The sequence below is a fragment of the Megascapheus bottae genome, chromosome X (assembly GCF_031878675.1).
Source record: "Megascapheus bottae isolate mThoBot1 chromosome X, mThoBot2.hap1, whole genome shotgun sequence".
Classification (NCBI taxonomy): domain Eukaryota; kingdom Metazoa; phylum Chordata; class Mammalia; order Rodentia; family Geomyidae; genus Megascapheus; species Megascapheus bottae.
The window spans coordinates 79,528,976-79,552,050 of NC_143547.1; the positions used below are offsets into that span (position 1 = coordinate 79,528,976).

At 39.6% G+C, this 23,075-nt stretch overlaps 2 protein-coding genes across 3 annotated transcripts in view; one reads left to right on the plus strand and one right to left on the minus strand.

The window, feature by feature from the left end:
• Nucleotides 1–23,075, plus strand: part of Dock11 (dedicator of cytokinesis 11) — a 199,470-nt gene that overhangs the window by 119,102 nt on the left and 57,293 nt on the right. The window contains exons 28-36 of one of the 2 annotated variants that reach the window (XM_090325778.1): nucleotides 1,683–1,829; nucleotides 4,113–4,196; nucleotides 5,103–5,214; nucleotides 5,713–5,751; nucleotides 7,928–8,106; nucleotides 10,743–10,859; nucleotides 12,193–12,268; nucleotides 13,031–13,140; nucleotides 17,225–17,336. In XM_090325778.1, coding sequence (XP_090181904.1) covers nucleotides 1,683–1,829; nucleotides 4,113–4,196; nucleotides 5,103–5,214; nucleotides 5,713–5,751; nucleotides 7,928–8,106; nucleotides 10,743–10,859; nucleotides 12,193–12,268; nucleotides 13,031–13,140; nucleotides 17,225–17,336 — 976 coding nt within the window. The remainder of the gene's footprint in view (nucleotides 1–1,682; nucleotides 1,830–4,112; nucleotides 4,197–5,102; nucleotides 5,215–5,712; nucleotides 5,752–7,927; nucleotides 8,107–10,742; nucleotides 10,860–12,192; nucleotides 12,269–13,030; nucleotides 13,141–17,224; nucleotides 17,337–23,075) is intronic. The other variant, XM_090325779.1, reaches the window with a different exon arrangement.
• Nucleotides 17,423–21,903, minus strand: LOC150041400 (uncharacterized). Its single transcript, XM_090325777.1, has 2 exons — nucleotides 21,798–21,903; nucleotides 17,423–21,618 (listed from the first exon to the last, which is right to left on the minus strand). The coding sequence occupies exon 2, from the start codon at nucleotides 21,607–21,609 to the stop codon at nucleotides 20,173–20,175; it is 1,437 nt and encodes a 478-aa protein (XP_090181903.1). The 5' UTR covers nucleotides 21,610–21,618; nucleotides 21,798–21,903; the 3' UTR covers nucleotides 17,423–20,172.

The window sequence follows — 23,075 nt, forward strand, 5'->3', positions numbered from 1 at the left end:
AGTCACTAAGATCATAGGTACATGCCACTGGCTACAGCTTTCTACTTTGGAAGTGGAGGGGAGTCTCTTGGATTTTTCTACCTAGCTAGCCTAGCACTGTAGTCCTCCTATTATTAAATTCCCAAGAATTTAGAATCACAGTTGTGATCCACCCAGATCCCGCCACACCTGTTTTTTTACTTCTATCCCATTACATGAGGTCAGTATGGAATTTTCCAGTTGTGGTATCATGTTGATATTCAAACAGTTTCAGAATCTGAAGCATTTTCGATTTCTAGTTTCCCAGTTAAGAATACTCAACCTAAGCTGGGTGTGGTGGCTCATGCCTGTAATCCTTTCTACTCAGGAGGCTGACATCTGAGGATCGCAGTTCAAAGCCACCCTGGGCACTAAAAGTCCATGAGACTCTTATCTCCAATTAATCACCAGAAAACTGGAAGTGGCACTGTGGCTCAAGGGGTAGCCTTGACCTGAAGATCTCAAAGACATGGCCCAGGCCCAGAGTTCAAGCCCCATGACCAACCAAAAAAGAAAAAAATACTCAACCTAAGAAACAATACTCAACCTATACCAGGGAATTTTCTTTGTTATAGGAATCATAAAACTAAGTCTTGTGGGTAAAAAATATTCACCCCAGTTATTATTTTAAAAAAATAACTTCTGAGTGAGACACTGGTAGCTCATGCCTGTAATCATGGCTAATCAGTAGGCTGAGATCTGAGATTGAGTATCAAAGCCTGCTTGTGCAGGAAAGTCTGTTAGACTCTGATCTCCAAAAAGTCAGATGCAGAGCCTTGGCTCAAGTGGTAGAATGCCAGTCTTGAGTAGAGAAGCTCAGGGACAGTGCCCAGGCCTTAAGTTTAAACCCCAGGAATGGAAGAAAAATATTTCACCAGTTGTGGGGCTTGAACTCTGGGCCCAGGTACAGTCCCTGAGCTCTTTAGCTCAAAGCTAATGGTCTACCACTTTGAGCTACAGTGCCCCTTCCAGTTTTCTGGTGGTTAATTGAAGATAAGTTTCACAGACTTTTGTGCCCAGGCTGGCTTTGATACCATCCTCCTGAGTAGCTAGGATTACAGGTATGAGCCACTGGTGCCCAGTTTCAAAAAAATATTTCATAGAGAGACCTTACTGAATCCAAGAGATGTGCTTTTCATACTAGGAAAAAATAAGATTATGATCTTGTTTGACTGCATATGGGAACATGAGTTTCCAAAGGAGGGTCAGAATGACCCATTCTTACTGATAATTTTGGTTTTTCATGGTATTAGAAGAAAAAATTGGTCCTGTAAGAATCTAGAATAAAATATACACTGCCCTAGTCATGTCATCTTTTGGGGGGCCTATACTGGGGCTTGAACTCAGAATTTCACACTTGCTCACCTTACTTACTCAGCATTCTACCAGTTGAGCCACATCTCCAGCCCCACTTTTTGCTGGGTATTTTGGAGATGGAATCTCACTGACTTTTCTGTCGAGATTGACTTTGAAACAATATCTTCCAGATCTCAATCTTTTGAGTAACTAGGATGCAATCTACCAGTACCTGGCTCAATGAGGCCTATTTTTTTAACTGGGTGAAAAGAAATATACCTCAGTTTAAAAACACATATGTAGAATGTGGTTGAAGGTAAAAATGGCAATTGCTTTTTAAGGATTTTTCTATCCCTATTGACTTAAAGCTTCCCAGGAGCCAGAGATTTCCTGAGGCATACCATCACGTCTTACATTCACTGCTGCTTGCCGTGATTCCCCATGTGACTATTCGCTATGCAGAGATTCCCGATGAGTCAAGAAATGTGAATTATAGTTTGGCTAGTTTTCTGAAGGTGAGTTAAAATGTAACCCGAACCTGGCAAGGAACTTTTCTTCACAGAAATGGTCTTGAAAGCACAGACCAAATGTTACCTGTTTTTCTGTTGATTGGGATAGGTCTTTAGGCTATTGGGCTAACTATGGACTGAATCGATGTATCAATTCAGCCAACTTTGGTCCTGACCTCCACCTCACTAAAATGACTGATTAAATCAAAAGCCCCACACTAGTTAGTAGTTTTACCAGAAGACAAGTTTTGCTTATTTCGTAGTATGTTTTAAGACATATTTTATCTAAATGCTATTAGGTAGCACATACTTTGAAAGTTTATCATAGACTCTACTCCTATCATTCATCTCACCCTCTTTTTATATTGAAATCACTTATCTGACCTCCCCTCACACACACTGACTTAAATTTGCAACTTTGGACCTAAAATAACCTGTTTGGTATCATAACTACAGTCTGAAAGTTGCTAATACGTGTGAATGAAAGTCATTAGTTTTGGATTAGGGAGATGGAAGAAATCCTGATATTTATGAAGGAAACATGCTTACCATTATGCTTTATTGATGCCAGTATGGAAGGGGAAGTATTAAAAATGCAGCTGTTTTATAAAAATGAATGACAATATTTGATTTTTTTCACAGAGGACAGGTTTGACTTTGTAATACATTTAGTTTGCCAATTTTTTTTCCATTCCCCTCTCTCCTGATAGCTCTTTACCATACATCAGCATTTTATTGAGTACTTTATTGTCACCAGGTATGGTAGCACCTACCTGGAATCCTAGCATTAGGAAGGCTGAGGCACAGGGACTGAGAGTTAATGGCCAGTATGAGCTACAAAACAAGACCTTGTATAAAAATGTTTTAAAAAAATCCCAAGCAAGGCACAGTGGCTTATGCCTGTAATCCTAGCTACTCAGGAGGCTGAAATCTGAGGATCATAGTTCAAAGCCAGCCAAATAGGAAAGACCATAAGACTCTTGTTTCCACTAAACTACAAAAAGGCAGAAGTGAATCTATGGCTCAAGTGGCAGAGTGCTAGCTTTGAGGAAAAAAAAAAGAGCTTAAGGATGGTGCCTAGGCCTTGAGTTCAAGCCCCACAGCCGACTAAATAAATAAGGATGAAATTATCTGAAATGTAAAATCTTAGTTTCTTCAACAGACATTAAGCATCAAGTTTACTATGCAAAGGGAACAACATATTGTTGGTTTAATAATAGTAGTATTTACTTAATTTGAATAAACATCTGTTAGGCTTCTATGTGAGGCTTCAGATAGGTGAGCTCACATTCAAATACATATAATGATAAAAAAAATGGTAGCACTGAAAGCACAAACGAAATACTGGGAAAAAACTAGAAAGGGAGAGATTATGAACAGGTAGTATTAGCAAGACAGATATGATGTTCATCCAGAATGGCAACAAGATCTATTGGCAAAAAAATAGCTGAAGAACATGCTCCTGGGCATTCTTGAATGCCAAGCTTATGAGTTGGAGGCAACAGACAGGTATTTCAAAGTTTGGGGGATGAAGGTGACATAATTAGGATAATGTCTTAGTCATTGATTAATCTGAATGAAATGTATGAAGGATTGAGCGCCTGCTGGGTAATGAGAGCCTTAGTTAGTAGAATATATGTGTGTATGTGTGTAAAGGAATGTTTTAATAAGCCAAGGCACAAAGTAAACTATTTCCTTTTTTGATCTGAATTACTTATATAACCAAACTCACTTCCAAGCTAACGGATACCCTATACTTCCCTTTGGCTTTAGGGGTTGACTAACATGAAGCCAGTAGCTGAATTGATTACAGATGTAGATGTGGGTGTGGGTGTGTTTGTTCTTTGAAAATTGTGCCACTGGAGATCCTTGAGTCCCAATTCCAATAGTCACTTCACTAATTTTATCAGCTATTATTATATTATTTGTAAAAATGAAAGTATCATCCTAGTGTAGCGGGTTTATTTATTTATTTATTTATTGGTGCTGGTCCTGGGCTTGAACTCAGGGCCTGGGCTCTGTCTCTGCCCTTTCGTGGTCAAGGCTAGCATTCTACCAGTTGAGTCACAGCTTCATTTCTGGCTTTTTGGTAGTTAGTTGGAGGTAAGAGTCTCACAGACTTTTCTGCCTAGGATGACTTCAAACCACTCACTGCCATCTCAGCCTCCTGAATAGCTAGGATTAACAGGTGTGCTCCTAGCTGTAGATGAAGTTTTAAATCTTTATGGAAGTTCTACATGAGAGACTTTCAGAATTACATAACCTTTCATTTCATTTTGGTTTCTACAGCGCTGTTTGACACTGATGGATAGAGGATTTGTTTTCAATCTGATAAATGACTATATATCTGGATTTAGCCCCAAAGATCCTAAGGTAAGCTATGAGTGCGTAATCATTATAGGTGTTAGACATTATAGCATGACCTCAGGGTGATACTTGTCCTCTTGTGGGGGATTTGGACCTGCTATTTTCATTTCAATACTTTTGGTATTAGTGTACTTCAAAGCAGGGAATATTTGGGTATGTTTTAAGGTTCCCCAATACCACTTACCTGTTCATTAATTCATTAGCATCATTCAGGTGACCTGATGAGACTGTGCCCAGGCTGACTTCTGTTTACTTTCCCTCTTGGTTAGAGCCACTTTTCTCTAGCAGTGAAGTAGTCACATGTGTCAGAAAATTCCCAGTGAATGTCACAGTTGATGGGGGTTTGTTTTGTTTTGGCCAGTTCTGGGGCCTGAGTACTGTCCTTGGACACATTTTGCTGAAGGCTAGAGCTCTCCCACTTGAGCCACAGTGCCACTTCTGGCTTTTTCTGTGTATGTGGTACTGAGGAATCAAACCGAGGGTTTCATGCATCCTAGGCAAGAATTCTACCACTAGGCCACACTCCCAGCCCTGAGGTGAATGGTTTTATTGGAGGACTGGTCATCTATTGAAGCTGGTCAAATTTTCGGATGCTCAAAAAGGAAAACAAAACAAATGCTCACCACAAATCATGTGATCAGCCCAAAGGCTGCTAGAAAAGACATAGTCTTATCCTGTAGGGAATTTATCAGAATCGCATTTCCCAAAATCAATCATCAGCATTATGACAGGTCTTTGAAATACAGCATTCTGTGGCCGGCTGTGTTCGCAGTCTTTTGCACAGATTGTATCTCCATACCTTCTTATAATATGTGAAACTTTATATGTTTCTGTTACAAACAAAAACAAAATTCCTAAAGTTTTGTAAGTACTTGTTGAATCTAAGTCAGTATATGATTTCCTCCCATCTAGGTTCTGGCTGAATACAAATTTGAATTTCTACAAACGATTTGTAATCACGAGCATTACATTCCTCTGAACTTGCCAATGGCATTTGCAAAACCTAAACTGCAACGAGTTCAAGGTACGTATTTGTGTTTTCCATTATTTGACACTGTTTTCTTTCACTTTAAAAAAAATTGCTAGCATTATTGTAGCATAATATTTTCTAGCTAAATCAGTTAGCCTGAAGGTAGCTGAAGTATTCTTAGCATGTGAAGATTAGGTTCATTAAAACTATGGTGACTTTCCTTTATAGTATCAGTGGGAGTATTCACAGTTTGAAGAAACTGGGTGTGTAACATAGATTTCTGTGTAAACACAGATGTCAGATACTAGGACAATTTCTCTTTGTAATAGAATATAGGAGCTTATTTGAATCTTAAATAAAGAAAAAACATACAAAAAGCATGGAAAAAGAAAATATACAGGCACAGGACAATAATAGTATGTATATACCAACTTATGAAATGCTTTCAGTGTTTATCTCCATTGCTAGTTTTATTGAATGCTTTGTTGTGTAGCACTATTCTTATGTTACTATGTTTTTTATTTGTCCCCTTTCTTTTCATATATTAATTAGATTTTTTTTCATTTGCGGTGGACCGTTTGACTTCAGTAGGTAGGTTTAACTCGGTTCACTCTAAAGTAGTAATGCTATTTCTAAATGCAATTGATGGGGTGAATGGCTAAGATGGATGGGGGTTTGGTTCGCTTTTCACATCCTCCCTAGCCAACATGAGCCTTTAAGTGTATCATACTCAGAACATCTACAAGTTGGTGTGTATGTGTTTACTTTTGAAATAAGCTTGAGTGTTGAGAGGAATAATCCTTCTAATGTTTGCCCCCAGAACCAAGTTTCTAATGCCAGCCAGCTTGGGGGATCAGGGATGGGCTTAAGGGTATGTGTTCTGCTAGGGAGGAAGAAGCACTTCTCCCAGATGGCCTCCTCTCTCATTTTCTTTCATGGCAACTTGGCCTCAATTTTGAAGATGTGCCTGAAAATACCTGATTGGATTCATTCACATAATTGTAGTTTTTAAAAAAAGAACACTTGATTACCATTGAAAAAGGCTACCTTGATTAATCAGTACTGCTTGGCCCTTATACATAAAAAATAATTACAGTCCACAAAAATAGCATGGCAAATGCAGAAAGAAAATGTTATGTTTGGGTCTTTAGGGTTGTTTCTGCTCACTGGTGGTGGTCTTAGTGGTGGAATTCAAGCCAGTTACATTGGAGACATTTGATTCTGAGCATGTATAGCTTATATATATCATGTAGTATTTACCAATAGCTTTGAGTGAGTTAGAGAAAAGAAGGGAAAAATAATCAAGATTTAGGATTAAATAATTATTTGTATCACTTATAAAGTCTGTGTCCTAACTGGATACAATTACATTATATGAAGTGCTAAACAGCCAATTTTTTAAATAAAATAAAGACTTACCTTTTAGCTTTCTGCCTAAATTATATAGTAGGGGAAATGAAATAAAAATAGGAATCTATTATAGAAATTAAGAAACTTTCCAGTTGTGGTGGCTCATGCCTATATTCCTTAGCTACTCAGAAGGTAAAGGTTGGGAGGACTAGAGTTGATTGCCAAACTAGGCAAAAAGTTTGTGAGAGTCACTGTCAACCAGTAAAATTTGGACATGATGGTATATGCCTGTCATCCTAGCTAAGTGGGAAGTATAAAGAGGAGAATCATGGTACAGGCCAGAACAGGAATAAACGTGAGACCCTAATAAAAATAATCAAAAATGACTAAGAGCATAGCCCAAGGGGTAGAGCACCTGCTTAATAAACACAAGGCCCTGAATTCAAGAAAAAAAGTTTTGTTTTGTTTTTTTTACTAAACTTGATCACAATCCCTTTTGATTGTACGTACACATGTGTGCAAGCATATGCACATGTGTTTATGTTGGGGCTTGAACTGAGGGGCCTGGGTGCTGTCATTGACTTTTTGTGCTAAAGGCTAGCATTTTACCACTTGAGCCACAGCCCTGCTTCCAGCTTTCTGGTGGTTAGTTGGAGCTAAAAGACTCACAGACTGCCCAAGCTGGCTTCAAACTGTGATCATTAAATCTTAGCCTCCTGAGTAGATAAGATTATAGTCATGAGCCACTGGCACTCTACCATTTGAGTTTTTAAAGGCAATTCCATACCATAGTATAGATATCTAGAATTTAATAAAGCCTAGAGTTCTAAAAAGGAAAGATAAGCACAATTTGAAGTAGAATGAAAAGAGTCTGGTTTAGGTATTTTCTTTATAGCTCAGGTCCATGTTCAGACCAATACATAATGATGACTAGAACAGTCAATACTTATTATTGTTGGCATGATCCAATTGTCTAGTTTCTCTTCCTTTTTCCATTTTCAAGGAATAAATGGATAAGTAAATCAAGCATTGTACAGAGTTGAATTTCTAGTTGTTACTAAATTCCTTCAGATATAAAGAAATGTATTATGACATTGTCAGATACAGAGTAATTTCACCTTAGTTCTCATTCAAGAGTTCTAAGACTTTAAAAAGAATCTGGGTTGGGGAATAATCTAAAGACTTTTCCTGTCTGAAATTGTCATCAAAACTGCCATCTAGTCCTAATTACCAGAGCTCCTGGCTTATAAATTTTTTGCATGCTCATTTTATATTCTAAAAGGATCAATTCATTTCATCATTAATAAAAAGTATAATCCTTGCTGGCATGATCATATATTAAATGAAGACAGTATTTTAATTGTGTGGGGACTTTTGGAATATTTTTGTAATTTTTCTAAATTGTATTGCACTGCAGATTCAAATCTTGAATACAGTTTATCAGATGAGTATTGCAAGCATCATTTCTTGGTTGGTCTGCTTCTGAGGGAAACCTCCATTGCTCTTCAAGACAATTATGAGATCAGATACACAGCTATCTCTGTAATAAAGAATCTTTTGATAAAGCATGCATTTGACACTAGATACCAGCACAAGGTAAGGATGTCCACATTTTTTCTGTATCACATTAGTAAGTTTCTACTAAGATTTTTCATTAAAGATGATTTCCAAGCTGGGAAACAGTGGCTTATGCATGTAATCTTAGCTATTCAGGAAGCTGAGATCTGAGGATTGTGGTTTGAAGCCAGCCTGGGCAGGAAAGTCTATAAGACTCTTATTCCCATTAACCACCAAAAAGCCAGAAGTGGAGCTATTACGGCTCAAGTGGTAGAGCCTTGAGTGAAAAAGCTCAGAAACAGAACCCAGGCCCTAAGTTCAAGCTGAAGGACTACCACCGAAACAAAAACATGACTGCTTCATGACTTACAATGTCAACTAATTATGAAAGTAAAAATAGCATGGAGTTGTAGCACATTCTGTCAAACATATACTTTAATACTAAATCAATCAATCAATAGATGATATTGTTGAAACAGTGGAAAATCATAAATATGAAGTATATCATCTAGAAAATACATAATTGCAGATTTTTCTGATTTTTCTTCTAACTGTAAAAGATGTTGGGAAAGTATGATGCTCTCAGTGTCCATGAGTGTGGCTGTAAGCCCTGTACATGTAACATGTTATCTATGTGTGAAGGCTGAAGCTATATACTTTTGCTGCAGCTTTAGCAAATACATTAAAATCCTACTGATGTTCAAACTTAGGGTCTAGCTGGACACTGGTGGCGATTCTTATGTCTAATTATCCAGCAGAAAGCCAGAATTGGCTTTCTGGCATAGCTCAAGTACCTGCTGTGGGCAGAAAAAGCCAAGCAAGACTTTATGGCTCTGAGTACAAACTCCAGTACCAGCACCAAAAAAAAAATCACAAGTAACCGGGAAATATATGAAAAACTAAAGTTGCTATGATACATTATTAATCTTTATTTTCTATGAAATGATTGGCCATTTTGCCTGACAAACCCCTCAAAGTTCTGAATTAAGAGAAAAAAATTTGTGCCACTTCAACTTGTGTCTTCTCAGAGTCTAGTGTCTCTACATACATATCTCCTGAGAAATATCACTGAAGAAGAACAATAAATGAATTCGTATCAAAGAGCCACAGTAGTTTAGTGCCCAGCTTTAAGTACTTATTTACAAATATATCCATCTCCTAAGTCTTACAGATGACATCGGGGGCCTAGATCATATTGTCATTGCAGCTTTAAAGAAAGTAAAAAGACTCTCTCTTCCTCTCTCCCTCTCTGCCCTCCTCTCCGCCTCTCCTCTCCTCTCCGCTCTTCTCTGCTCCTCTCCTCCCCTCTTCTCCCACCCCCCTCCATCTCTTTTTCTCTCCTTCATTCCCTCCTTTTTATAATGTGCAAATACCTCTTCTAACCAAAGCACCCTGTCCTTAGAATGAGGCCAGGGGAGGTGGGGTTGGTGGCCTTCATTATAATCGTCACTCACTGCAGTCTCTCATTAGGGCCACAAATCTACACAGGGCTGACAAGCCCCCCAGAGGCTAGAGTCTAGTAGAGGGGCATATACACTAGAAAGCTTTCAGAAGTCCACTAGCCCCCCAGCTACCTCCGATGTGGAGTAACATGTGGCTCCTGCCTCATGCAGGTGTGCTAGCTTTGCTATAGCTGCTGCAGCAGCAGCAACCACCTTCTTGTGTCTCCTGAATGTAGTGTACCACATGACTCACTTGCTACAGAAGTGTGTGTCTTCCAGCAGCATGGCCCCATGGATAAAGTCCTTCTCAGACTCCATGCACACTCATGGCCTGGGTGCCAGGAAAAGGTGCAGGTGGCAGGATCCCCTCCTCTTCCTGCCACCCCCAAACCCTGAACCCACCATGGCAAGCCTTCCTGAATAAGTCCATTCATTTACCTCTTTTCTATTACTGCCATATATCCATCCAGTCAGCTAGTATTTTGTACACTGCACCAGGAATGCAGCTGTGCCCATGACAGTCAGTATGTCAGTACAGGGAACACAGTGGCTGATTCTCTACCACTTGGGCCACACCTTCAGCCTAGCTTTTTGGGAGATGTAGTCTCATGGACTTTTCTGCCTAGACTGGCCTCAAATGGCAAGCCTCTTAATCTCACTCTCCTGAGTAACTAGGATTACATCTTTGGGGCAACAGTTCCCCCTCTGACTTGTAGTCTTATGGTTTGTTTCTACCAGTCCTGGGCCTTGAACTCAGAGTCTGGGAGATGTCCCTGAGCTTTTATCCTCAAAACTGGCACTCTACCACTTGGGCCACAGCAACACTTCTGGATATTTTAAATTCTTTGGTGGTTAATTGAAGATAACAATGTCTGAAAGACTTTCCTGCCCAGGTCTGCTTATAACTGTATCCTCAAATATCAGCCTCCTGACAGGAGGTGACCAGCTCTTATAGTCTTTTAAACTGATATATTGAACTCTGGGCCTGGACACTGTCCCTGAGCACTTCAGCTCAAGGCTATCGCCTTACCCCGTTAGCCACAGTGCAGCTTCTAGTTTTCTAGTGGTTAATTGGAGATAAGAGTCTCACAGTCTTTAGTGCCTAGACTGGCTTTGAACCTTGAGCCTCAGATCTCAGTAGCTAGGATTACATGTATGAGCCAGTGCTCGCAATCTTTTTTAAAAATCATATATAGGCATACACCAATGAAGATTTTGTTGATTAATTTTCAGAACCAACAAGCTAAAATAGCACAATTGTATCTCCCATTTGTTGGTCTACTCTTGGAAAACATTCAGCGACTAGCAGGTCGAGATACCTTGTATTCCTGCACAGCCATGCAAAACTCTGTAAGTATTACTGCATGTGTCTCTTGGAGCTTTATCCTGTTTTGCCAAGTACATTTCTAATTAGGGTCATAGTCTGTGTGGTCTTGAACTTAAGAGTCATCTTTTTACTTCACTTTCCCATCTTCACTAGTTTTCCTAGAGCAGGGCTTCTCAAACTCACAGATTTGTTGTGGCAGCCAAGAACAGAGCCCCATAATCTGTTTCTAACAAAGTTAACTGCCTCTAGACCAAGGAATATAATTTAACTAATGAAGTTCAAGAGAATACTCAGCACTTAGAAAGCAGAGGCAATTGGATCACAAGTTTTAAGATAGCTTGGGCTACACAGAAATTTCCAGGCTAACCTGCACTACAAGATGAGACCCTTTATCCAAAACTGATATGCTATAAGAATTATATGCTCTCTGTTACTTCACCCCGTGGGACTCATAACTCTTGTCCATCTTCCTTTTATGAACAATCCAAGATCACCTAGCACTTTGCATAGCTGTGTCATGTTGTGAGGTGACAGGCTAAATTATGTCCTCTACAAGTTACTCTGGTATTTTCCCTAAGAAATAACCCCTAGCTGTGGTCCCTAGATTCTAGGCCACTTTTAAAATTACCTGGAGCACTTAGCCATGTTAGTGCGCTGCAGGTGCATGCATGCATGCTGCTGCCTCCCTGAGGGGTCCAGCTGGCCTTCTTCATATGTAGCAGCTCAAACATATGCTTTCTCCACATACATGTGACAGGGAAAGTTGGAAGTATTTCATGTATCTGTTGTTTTTTATTTCAACTCAAATTCACATAGGGCTGTGGCTCACACCCCTACTTTTAGCATTGCTAGATGGTTTCCCGAAAGAAAACAGAGTGATGTTTAAACTGTACCAGTTATAGCCCTGTAGATTTGTCATTTGGCAATAGATCATGTATATAGAAGCATAGTAGCAGTTTTGGGGGGGGTGTGTATACACACATACATGCTCTCACTTTGTGTTTTCATTAGGCTAGTGCTCTATTAATTGAGCCACTGCTCTCCACTTATGGGATTTTGCTTGTTGACTTGATATAAAAGTCTCACAGACTTTACTACCTGTGTTGGCTTTGAACCTCGATCCTCAGACCTCATTCTTCTGAGTAGCTAGGATGGCAGGTGTGGTCATCTGTGCCCAGCTAGCAGCTATTTCTTTGTAAAAATTGTTGCCTAAATACTGAGTACAGGCAACACCTGATTTAGACTTTTTTGGTATACACTTTGTTTAAAACCAGAGAACCATCTTGTTTTGTTTCTTCAGACTTCTACTAGTGTGCAAATTGCTGTAAAGGACACAGGTATCACATTCTGTTACAGGCATCCAGGGATGAGTTTCCATGTAGCTTTACTTCACCTGCAAACAGAGGGAGTCTAAGCACTGAAAAGGACACTGGTAAGTCACCCTTAAAAAGGTTATATGTTGCATGAAGGCTAAGAAATGTACCCTTCTCTTTTTGAAATATTTCAGCATGGTCTCTACAATTTCATCACAATTTGACACACACTTGAAGCCATCTGTCTTTACCTAAGTTGTCTAAGCTTGTGAAAATGCAGCTAGGTGTGCTGGCCAAACAGAGGATGGAAGAAGATACCAGCCTCCTGGTTTTTTTTAATCTGTCACTTGTTTGGGACAAGACACCTTTTCCAGCCCCGGTTTCCTTATCTGTACAATTGTCTCTTGAATTATGTATGTTTTTAGGACTTCCAGGGCATTTCACATAGGTTCATACATAGTGGAGTATATTGAGGGGGGAAAAGTGATGTGATCATTTGATCTTTACTTGGTCTCTTATGAGGCTTTGAAATACAGTATAAATCTCTTTTTCTTTTTTTGCCAGTCCTGGGGCTTGAACTCAGGGCCTGAGCACTGTCCTTGGACTTTCTCAAGGCAAGAGCTCTACCACTTGAGCCACAGCACCATTTCCAGGCTTTTTCTATGTATGTGGTACTGAGGTATCACACCCAGGTCTTTATGCATGGTAAGCAAGCACTCTACCACTAGGCCAAACTCCAGCCCTGTACAGTATAAATTTCACATTTTAGCTTATCCAGATCAATTCCTTATAATACATCTTGACTTGAATGTAGGACTTGGTTTTACAATTATTTTGCAGAATCCTTCTATTATTAACAAAGACTTGGCTTTTTTTTCCAGCCTATGGATCCTTTCAAAATGGCCATGGAATTAAGAGGGAAGATTCAAGAGGTTCTCTTATCCCAGAAGGAGCAACAGGCTCTCCAGACCAAGGCAGCACTAGTGAACATGTAAGGAGCTAAATATATAGGAAAAGCCTAGTGAAATCTTAGGCTACTGTGGCCTTTTAAAACAGACACGCAGGACCCAGGCACCAGTGGCTCATACCTGTAATCCTAACTATTCAGGAGGCTGATATCTAAGGATTGAAGTTCGAAGCCAATCCAGGCAGGAAAGTCTATGAGTCTCTTATCTACAATAAAGTATCAAAAAAAACTCAAATGAGGAGCTGTGTGGCTCAAGTGGTAGAATACAAGCCTGGAGTGATAAACTTGAGAAAAAATAAAACTCATGGACAGCACCCAGGCCCTGAGCTCAAATCCTAAGAACAGCACAAAAATACGCGTTCAGGAAGTGAAGGTGTGGACTCAGGAGGTAGAGTTTCAGCCTTGAGTGAAAAAGCCATTGAGTTCAAGCCCCAGTATTGGCAAACTCCCCCCCCCTCCTCCTCCTCCTCCCATCTGCCCCTCTCCCCTTTTCTCCCTTTCCCTCTTTTTCCCCTCTCTCTCCCTCTCCCACTCTCCCTCTTTCTTTCTTTCTTCCCCTCTCCCTCTCTCCCTCTCTTCCTCTCTCCCTCTCTTCCTCTCTCCCCCTCTCCCCCTCTCCCTCCCCCTCTCCCTCCCCCCTCTCCCTCTCCCCTCTCCCTCCCCCCTCTCCCTCTCCCCTCTCCCTCTCCCCTCTCCCTCTCCCCTCTCCCTCCCCCCTCTCCCTCTCTCCATAGTCAACTAGTTTTCAACCTCCTAGAGTCTACCTTGTTTCTGTAAAAAGTTTTTTGTTATGATTTCATAGATAGTTCAGCAGTCCTTTCCTACCCTGGCAACTACTATCATCAGTATAAGAAAATCTCACTATGTAAACCAGGCTGGCCTTAAAGTCAGAATCTTCCTGCTTCATTCAGCCCTCCCAATTTATTTTGCTGAGCGGATATCTTGCTTTGTTGCCAGGGATGATCTCAAACTCACTGGCAGTTGGCTTAAATAATCATCCCATGTCAGTGTATCTGTGGCACTGGAGTTTAAACTCTGGGCCTCCCATTTGCTAGGCTGCCATGGGAGTATAGAATTGTATATCCAGCCCTGTTTGCTCAGTACTTTTAGGATAGGGTCCTCTCCAAGGAAGTGTCTGAGCCATGATCCTCACCTAATTGCAGGCATCATTGCTGGGGATGCAGACATGGCATGGCATCACATCCAGCTTTACCCTCTGTGGAGGAGTCTCAAGGAGTTTTCTGAATGGACTGGCCTGATACCACAATCCTCCTCCTGTGCAGTGTGGGATGACAAGTGCCCAGCACTGCACCCATCTGTGGGTTGAGAAGGGGGACTCTTGAACGTTCTGCCTGTTCTGGCCTGAAACTGCAGTCCTCTCCTGCTGAGCCTCCCAAGTAGCTAGGATTCGCAGCTATAACGCACTTGTGCCTGGCTGATTTTTTTCAGCTATAATGTTGCTATATTTCCTACACTAGTTTCAAGGACTTAAATGATAATCCTGCCCTAGGCTCCTGATAATTTTTTAATACAGCATCTCGTCATGTTTCCTAGGCTGATCTCAAGCTAGGGGACTTAGATCTTCCTGCCTCAATCTCTCTATTATTTGAGACTATGGGTTCATGCCACCATTCCCTGCTTACTTGGGTATTTCAATTTATTTACAGGGAAGAAAGCATTATTCTTCAAACACTTAGAATATCTCCTTTCAGTCTCAGTCACTACACTGTAACCTGTTTGAATGAGTAAAAGTCAAATTAAAAATATCTTATGTGCCTTGTCATTTAAACCAAAGTACATGCTAATGGTAATAGTAACTTGAAAGAAAAAAAATTTCCCCCAAATGGTTTGCTTCAGAATCTTAGTGTCACTTAAGAGCATGTCCTCTAACTCTTTGCTCAGACTGCTTCAAGCTCTTCCCACATTAAAGTCAGAATGTGTCTGCCTTGAGGCGGACAGTGCATTTTACAGCAGTAAAGTTTGTCAAATGGCTATGTAAAAATCATAGAATCTTATCAAATGAAATAGATACATAGAAATAATAAATTCAAGCTCTCACTTTACAAATGAAAACTGGGCTCGTGAACAGCCATACAGCTTTAGCACTGCCATATCTAGGCCCAGATTTTTACAATTCCAGGGCTTTCTCTGCTATATCATAGCACTCTTAGTATGTATTAAAGTCACTTTGATCTATCAATAAAAACAGATGACTGGGCCACAGTGAGATCCGGTGGGTCAGAAACAGAGTCTGTGAACTTATATTTCTAAGCCTCTAGGTAACGCTGATGCTGCTGATTAGTAAGTACCCTTTGAGAACTACCGGAGTACACATCCTTGAGTCTTTGAATACATAGTAATTTTTTTCACAAATGTTCCTATTTTATACCATTTACAAATATGTCAGTGTGCACTGCTGTAGATAAGGCAAATAAAGGTCAGAGGAGTTAAATAACTTGCTAATAGACATGAAGCTAAGAAGCAATCATAATGTGGGTTTGTTGTGCTCCAAGCAAAAGGTGATTTGTCCCCACCCCCCAGCCAGTCCTGAGGCTTGAACTCACAACCTGGGCACTGTCCCTGAGCTGATTCTGCTCAAGGCTAAGCACTTTACCTCTTGAGACACACACAGCGTCCACTTCTGGCTTTTTCTTTTATATTCTGAGGAATGGAACCTAGGACTTTATGCATGCTAGGCATACACGATACCACTAAGCCACATTCCCAGCCCCCAAAGATTGTTATTAATAAATCCAACCTTAGTAAATGTGTACCTCTTCTTTAGCTCAGCTGAAAGTGTTTCTTAACAAGGTACATTCTTTAGATTAGTATTACCTCTCTTCATATAAGTCTACAAATGTCAGATCTTACAATACTTGACACCTGATGTTTAAGCAGACTTCATTAACTAAGAAAATAACTTTTTTTTTGCCAGTCCTGGGCTTGAGCTCAGAGCGTGAGCACTGTCCTTGGACTTTCTCAAGGCTAGAACTCTACCACTTGAGCCTCAGCACCACTTCCGGCTTTTTCTATATATGTGGTACCAAGGAATCGAACCTGGGTCTTTGTGCATGCTAGGCAAGCACTTTAACCACTAGGCCAAACTCCCAGCCCAGAAAATAACTTTTTAAAGCCTCTAATTTGGAAGTATTACCAGTTCCTAATTAGTGTAATTATCTTCTTATTGACTATTCCTTAGATTATCTGACCAACAATTGGAGGTTAATGTTTTAATAAACCATAGAGATTCAATTTACAATTTAATTTTATTTTCAGTATTGGGACACAAACACAGAGCATTGTACATGCTATGAAAGTGCTCTCTCTCTGAATTCTTTTTTTAATTTTTGGCCAGTCCCGGGGCTTGAACTCAGGGCCTGAGTACTGTCCTTGGGCTTTCTCAAGGCTAGAACTCTACTACTTGAGTCACAGCACCACTTCTGGCTTTTTCTATGTATGTAGTACTGAGGAATCAAACCTGGGTCTTCATGCATGCTAGGCAAGCACTCTACCAATAGGCCAAACTCCCAGCGTCCGTTTGAATTCTTAATCTTCAGCCCTAAAATGTTTTGTTTTCCTATACCTTAATTTACCTACACATATAAATCATTTTTCCAGAAACTGCCATATATTGTAAGTTTAAAAAACACTGGTACTAAAACACAAGATATATGGAAATAAAATATATAAAACGTTCATGGTTATATATCTGCAAAGTCCCCATTTACCAGCCAAGTATGATATAGAATTTAGATTTTTATGATTTTTCCCGTAACAGTAATAGTTATTGAGCTTAAAATCTGGGATATTGTCGCAGGGTGCAGTGGCTCATGCCTCTAATCCTAGCTACTCAGGAGGCTGAGATCTGAGGATCACGGTTCAAAGCCAGCCCAGGCACTAAAGAATGTGACACTCATCTCCAATTAACCTCTAGAAAACGGGAAGTAGGGCTGTGACTCAAGGGGTAGGGCAGTAGCCTTGAGCTAAAGAGCTCAGAAACAGTTCCCAGACCCAGAGTTCAAGCCCCATGATCCACAAAAAAAAAAAATTAAAAAAACTGGAATGTTGTCATGACGAATCTCACAAATGTCCTCTCTTTACATTACAGACCCGACAGAGTTCTACCAGGAATAGTGTATCCCAGTATAACCGGCTGGATCAATATGAAATCAGAAGCCTCTTGATGTGCTACTTGTATATAGTAAAAATGATTTCTGAAGGTGAGTTACCAGCATATTCAGAGTAAACTACTAGATGTCCATCATGATAGGTCTGAGACATCTGTAAGTAAATGACTAAATAATAAGATTAATAAGAAATAAAGACCACAACTTATAGATAACTCCATAGCTTTTATTTGACCCAGGATTTGAAAAATCAGAACCAAATAAATGAACACCAGAAATAAAAACAAAATAAACACCAAGGGGGAGGGAATGCCACCATTTTCTCTGCAGCGTCACTGGTACTCTCTTATGTCCCATCGTCAGGCTGCTTTGCTCCTTGAGGTAGCATCGAATCATTTACTGTTACCAGATCCTCTTTACATTCTATGCTGGAATATAACCAACGATTAACTGCACGTCTTCTGAAAGTAAAATCAGATTCTCTTATTATTTATTCACACAATTCCTCCCCTCCACCCACTTTTTCCTTGTCTATTTTGCTAAAAAAAAAAAGCACTAATAAAAAACATAAGACACCAAATAAACAAATTTAAAATAAATCAAAATTTTACGTACCTGGATTCTGAGCATTGTAATCACTGTTAACCTTATACTAAATGAACTGATGGAACTAATTGAACTGCTTTACCACTGAACTAAACCCCTCACCCACATGGGTTTTTTTTTTTTGGTATTGAGGATTTGAGCCCAAGGCCTGCCTTACAGGCTTCATCCTCAAAAAATTTAACTTACTGTTAAATATTATTTTATTTTTGTAACAATGCAGATCATAAGGATATTAATGGCAACTAAAGCAAATCATCAAACATATAATTAATAAATTTTAAAGCACTTGAGTAAAATAAAAGAATCTAAAAAAAATAAAACTTCCAGGAATCAGATGATGGCCTCATCCATGTTTAGGAAAGTGCTTTACCACTGAGCTAAACCTTGGCCCCAAGGCCTAGCTCATAATCTTCACTCCTCAGCCTATTTTTTAAATTTTATTTTACAAAATACTACCTATTTACATTTTTTACAAAAATGCAGAACATAAAGATTTTATAGCAACTAAAGATATTCACAGTAACTAAAGCAAGACTCTTATGAATAATAAATTATGAAGCACTTATTAAAATTAAAAACAAAAAATAAAAATTGCAGGAATGGATTATGGTCTCATCCATGCTTAGGCAAGTGCTTTACCACTGAGCTAAACCTTGGCCCCAAGGCCTAGCTCATAATCTTCACTCCTCAGCCTATTTTTTAAATTTTATTTTACAAAATACTACCTATTTACATTTTTTACAAAAATGCAGAACATAAAGATTTTATAGCAACTAAAGATATTCACAGTAACTAAAGCAAGACTCTTATGAATAATAAATTATGAAGCACTTATTAAAATTAAAAACAAAAAATAAAAATTGCAGGAATGGATTATGGTCTCATCCATGCTTAGGCAAGTGCTTTACCACTGAGCTAAACCTTGGCCCCAAGGCCTAGCTCATAATCTTCACTCCTCAGCCTATTTTTAAAAATTTATTTTACTAAATATTACCTATTCAAAATATTTTTGCAAAAATGCAGAATATATGTAACTAAGCAAGACATATGAATAGTACATCCTAACGCATTTTAGTAATTATTTAAAAGAAAAATTCATGAATAATTCTAAGGCCACATTAGTAAAATTAAAAAACTGAAATATAAAAACTGTAGCAATGGATGACTTAAAGTAAAAAAAAAATTATACTAAGGATATAGGATATTTAGGGAAATATTTTTTTAAAAAATTTGTGCTGGTCCTGGGGCTTGCTTGACCTCAGGGTCTGAGTGCTGTCCTTGAGCTTCTTTTGCTCAAGGCTAGCTCTCTACCACTCGAACTGCTAGTTCAAGATAAGAGTCATGGATGTTTTGCCTGGGCTGGCTTTGAACCAGGATCCTCACATCTCAGCCTCCTAAGTAGCTAGGATTATAGGTGTATGCTACCACACCCAGGTTCCAATTTAAAAAAAAAAAACAGGAAATACTTGGGGAAAAAAAAACCTGAAAAGTGATTGAAAAGTAAGAGGAGAGAAAAGTGAAGGACAAAAGATATGCACTGCTGGCTAGTTCTCTCCTCCTTCAATCTAGTATACACATTTACACTCACAGGTCCGCACACCCACACACCCACACACGTAACACACTGCCACTACCAACACACACATAACACACTGCCGCTACCAACACACACATAACACACTGCCACTACCACCACTATGCATTATGCTAGCCAGACACTAGTTTGGCAGCATTTTTTGTCATGGGTAAAACCATGACAGATATAGTCGATAGTTCTGCTTTAAAGTTGACTTTCACTTCTTCATCTTCTTGTAAATGTTGAACTTGCTTTCTCTTTCCCAAATATTTGTCAATTAGATGTTTCTTTCTTCTATTCTTGATTTTTAATTACTACTGTATAGTCTTTCGCCTCTCTGTATAAAGTCACAAGTTTCTGTATTGTATAAAGTCACAAGTTTCTGTATGTAAAGTCATGTCCCTTTTATTCTAAAAAATACTTCTGGATCTTTGTCAATGGCTAGAGTTCAGTTACTTCCTTATTCTGTAAATAGTGTATTTACTATGTACATTTAAATGATATCTTTACAAGTACACGCCTTTCAGGTCTTCTCAGCTCTTTTTTATGGTATAACTGTACAGTTGTTTTGGATGTAGGATTGTGAAGAATGTATTTCCCTCTTTATTTGTAGCTCTATTAACTATAAACAATTTTTCAGTCTTGGAACATTTGCCATTTTAGGTCTTAACTGCCTTGTATTAATGAGATCAGTCAGGAATTACCAGTCTTTTGGAGGAAAAACCCCACATGCACAAAAGCTCTTCCTTAAGAGCTATCAGAAGATGACCTGGGTTCGATTTTTATTACAGATCTTAATGCACTACTGCTAGTAGTACTTTGTGCTTTGCTTTGTGCTTTGCTTTGTGCCTTGCTTTTTGCCTTGCTTTGCCCCTTTTTGTATTGCTTTGTATCATGCTTCGAATCTTGCTTTGCACTTTGGCTTTTGACTTGCTTTGAGCTTTGGCTTGGACCTGACTTTGCACTTTGGCTTGAGCCTTGTTTTGTACTCGAGCTTGGGCCTTGCTTTGCACTAGGCTTTGTATCACACTTTGCATATTGCTTTACACCCTGCTGTGTACTTGTAGATGGACCAGCACTTTGTTTCCTGGAAGACATCACAGAAGTAGTTGGCACTGAAGTGCCAGTTTCACAAGGAATAGCAATTACTGATCTTTTCATAGGCCTTGAAGTATAATCAGAAGGAAATATATTCAAAGAGTGTGTTACCTTTTTCTGCGAATCAGGAGGGCATAGGTTTACTTTATAACTTAACTGTTTTTCAGGTGTTTCACTATCACTAGTTGTGCTTTCATCTGAGGAATTTGCAGACAGGTCCAAAAAATATCTAGCCTTTTTTTGAGAGTCATCTGTGGAGGTCTGGTCAGAGTCATTTGCTGGAGCTTTCCTTTTTAACCGGTTAACAGCCTGTTTAAGAAAGCTTGGGGTACCTGAAACATCAGTGTCAGTATCACCTAGTAAAGGAGAATTTTCATTTGATTGTTCTTGGGGCGTGCCTCCAGAGGTATGCTGGCTATCACTAGGGCTTTTCTCAGTAGAGAGATTTGGGCTATCTGATGGAACTCTTGCAAGTGAACTTTCTCCCAGTTGCCTTGCAGATACTGATTGCCTCTGTCCTGAAGTTGGTATCAGTGGTATTCTAGTAGGCTCCCTCAGCTGAATTAGTTCTGAAGGCTCTTGGACTGAAAAAACTGACTTTTGAGTAGAAGGAATAAAATCATCATCATCACTATCAGAGAAGCAAATATATGGTCGCTGACTTTTTACTACTCGTTCGGGAAGTGCTTCATTGTCAGCACTTAGGTCATCGTCTTCTGGATTGCTGTCAGCAGTATCCTCAACATTTTGGTCCTGTATTTCAATCACTTCATCATCAACCAATTCGTCACATCTCATCTTCCTTAAGCAGCGGTCACATGTTTTGGAATTTAACTGATTTTGCAAATCTTGTACGGTCCTTCTGAGGCTGTTACAATTTCTGATCAAATCTCTTATTTTTATGTCCTTCCGCCTTTCCACACTACTTAATGTTGCCTGTAAGTGATCAACCTCTTTTTCATGAAGGTCTTTTACCATTTGCAAGGCCTTTTCAAATTCATCAGTATCACTAAGAGTCAATATATCTTTTATTGAAGAATTAACACTTTCCTCATCTTCCACTCCACTGCCCTCGGCAGACTCCATCTTGTTGCACTGATTTAGAAACAATGAGAAAATTAATTCCAAACAAAATGGTGGTCGGGTAGGCCCGCGGGCCGACTGTGGGCCGCTGACCGGCCGCGGCCCACCACCCGCTACCAACCGCCCGCTACGAACCACCCACCGCCCGAATGAACCCTTCCGACCCTTTTTATAGACCGCCTAGAGAGTACCTGAGGACAAGGAAAGTTAGAATAGTCTTGAAAGTTTTCTAGGAAGGAAAAAATAGTCGTTTTAATTCAGGAAATCGAAGCCGGAGCACGGAGACAACCAGTCACCTCCGTGGCGCAGCTCCGAAAGGAGAGGCTGAAGCACAGTGCATTCTGGGAAAGACCGTTATTTTCGAAGAGACCAAAAGGCAGGGGAGACCAGAAGTCACTAATGGCTTAATTTCTAAAAACAAAACATTTTCACCTCTATTTTAACATTTTTACTGTAGCTGATCGATATTTCATAATTGTTGGAAGCTGCAAATAACCATAGACTTATTTTTTAAAATGAAGTCAACACCTCACTCAAAAATGCCTTTACCCCATCACCCTGTCATATCACCGGCAATGGTTTGTTCCTTGTTAGTCTACTCGAGGGAGGGGGTGAAGAGCACGCAACCACGCAACCATTATTTTGGAAGAGACCAAAAGACAGGGGAGACCAAAAGTCACCAACGCAGCTTAAATTTGAAAAGCAAATCATTTTCACCTCTATTTTGACATTTTTATAATTGATGATCAGTATTTTATAATTGTTGAAAACTATAAATAACCATAGGATTATTTTTTAGCGAAGAGTTACCAAGTCAACCTCCCCCCTCCAAACTTCCTTAACCCCATCACTGGGCCATAAAGCCAACATTGTCTTGCCACCATCAGTGAATTTTTGAGGGGAGAAGGTTATTTTGGAAGAGACCAAAAAGCAGGGGAGACCAGAAGTCACCAATGGCTTAATTTTGAAAAGCAAAGCATTTTCACCTCTCTTTTAACATTTTTATTTTTGATGATCAATATTTTATAATTGTCGAAAACTGCAAATAGGCTCATTTTTAAAACCTTAAAAGTAAGTCAGATCCTCCGCAAAACTTTCTCAACCCCATCACCCTGTCATAAATCCAACAATGGCTTGTTCCTGGTCCCATCTTCCAAATGCTATAACTTGATCAAAATTGAATCATTTGCTTACTTTGGGGGGAGGGGCAGTCCTAGCGCTTGAACTCAGGGCCTGGGCCAACCCTGATGGTTTTAGATTTCGTTTTTGTTTTTGTTTTGCCCAAAGCTGGTGCTCTACCACTCTACCACTTAAGCCACAACTTTCCTTCTAGCTCTTCGGTTGTTAGTTGGAGATAAGAGTCCCATGAACTTTCCTGCTGGGTCTCGCTTCAAAGCCTTGATCCTCAACTATCAGCCTCCTGCTTACTATTACAGATGTGAGCCACAAGTGGCCTGGCTCATTCACCT

Bases quoted from the DNA above. Each gene is read 5' to 3' on its own strand.
- LOC150041400 (XM_090325777.1), bottom strand. From the start codon at position 21,609: ATGGAGTCTGCCGAGGGCAGTGGAGTGGAAGATGAGGAAAGTGTTAAT.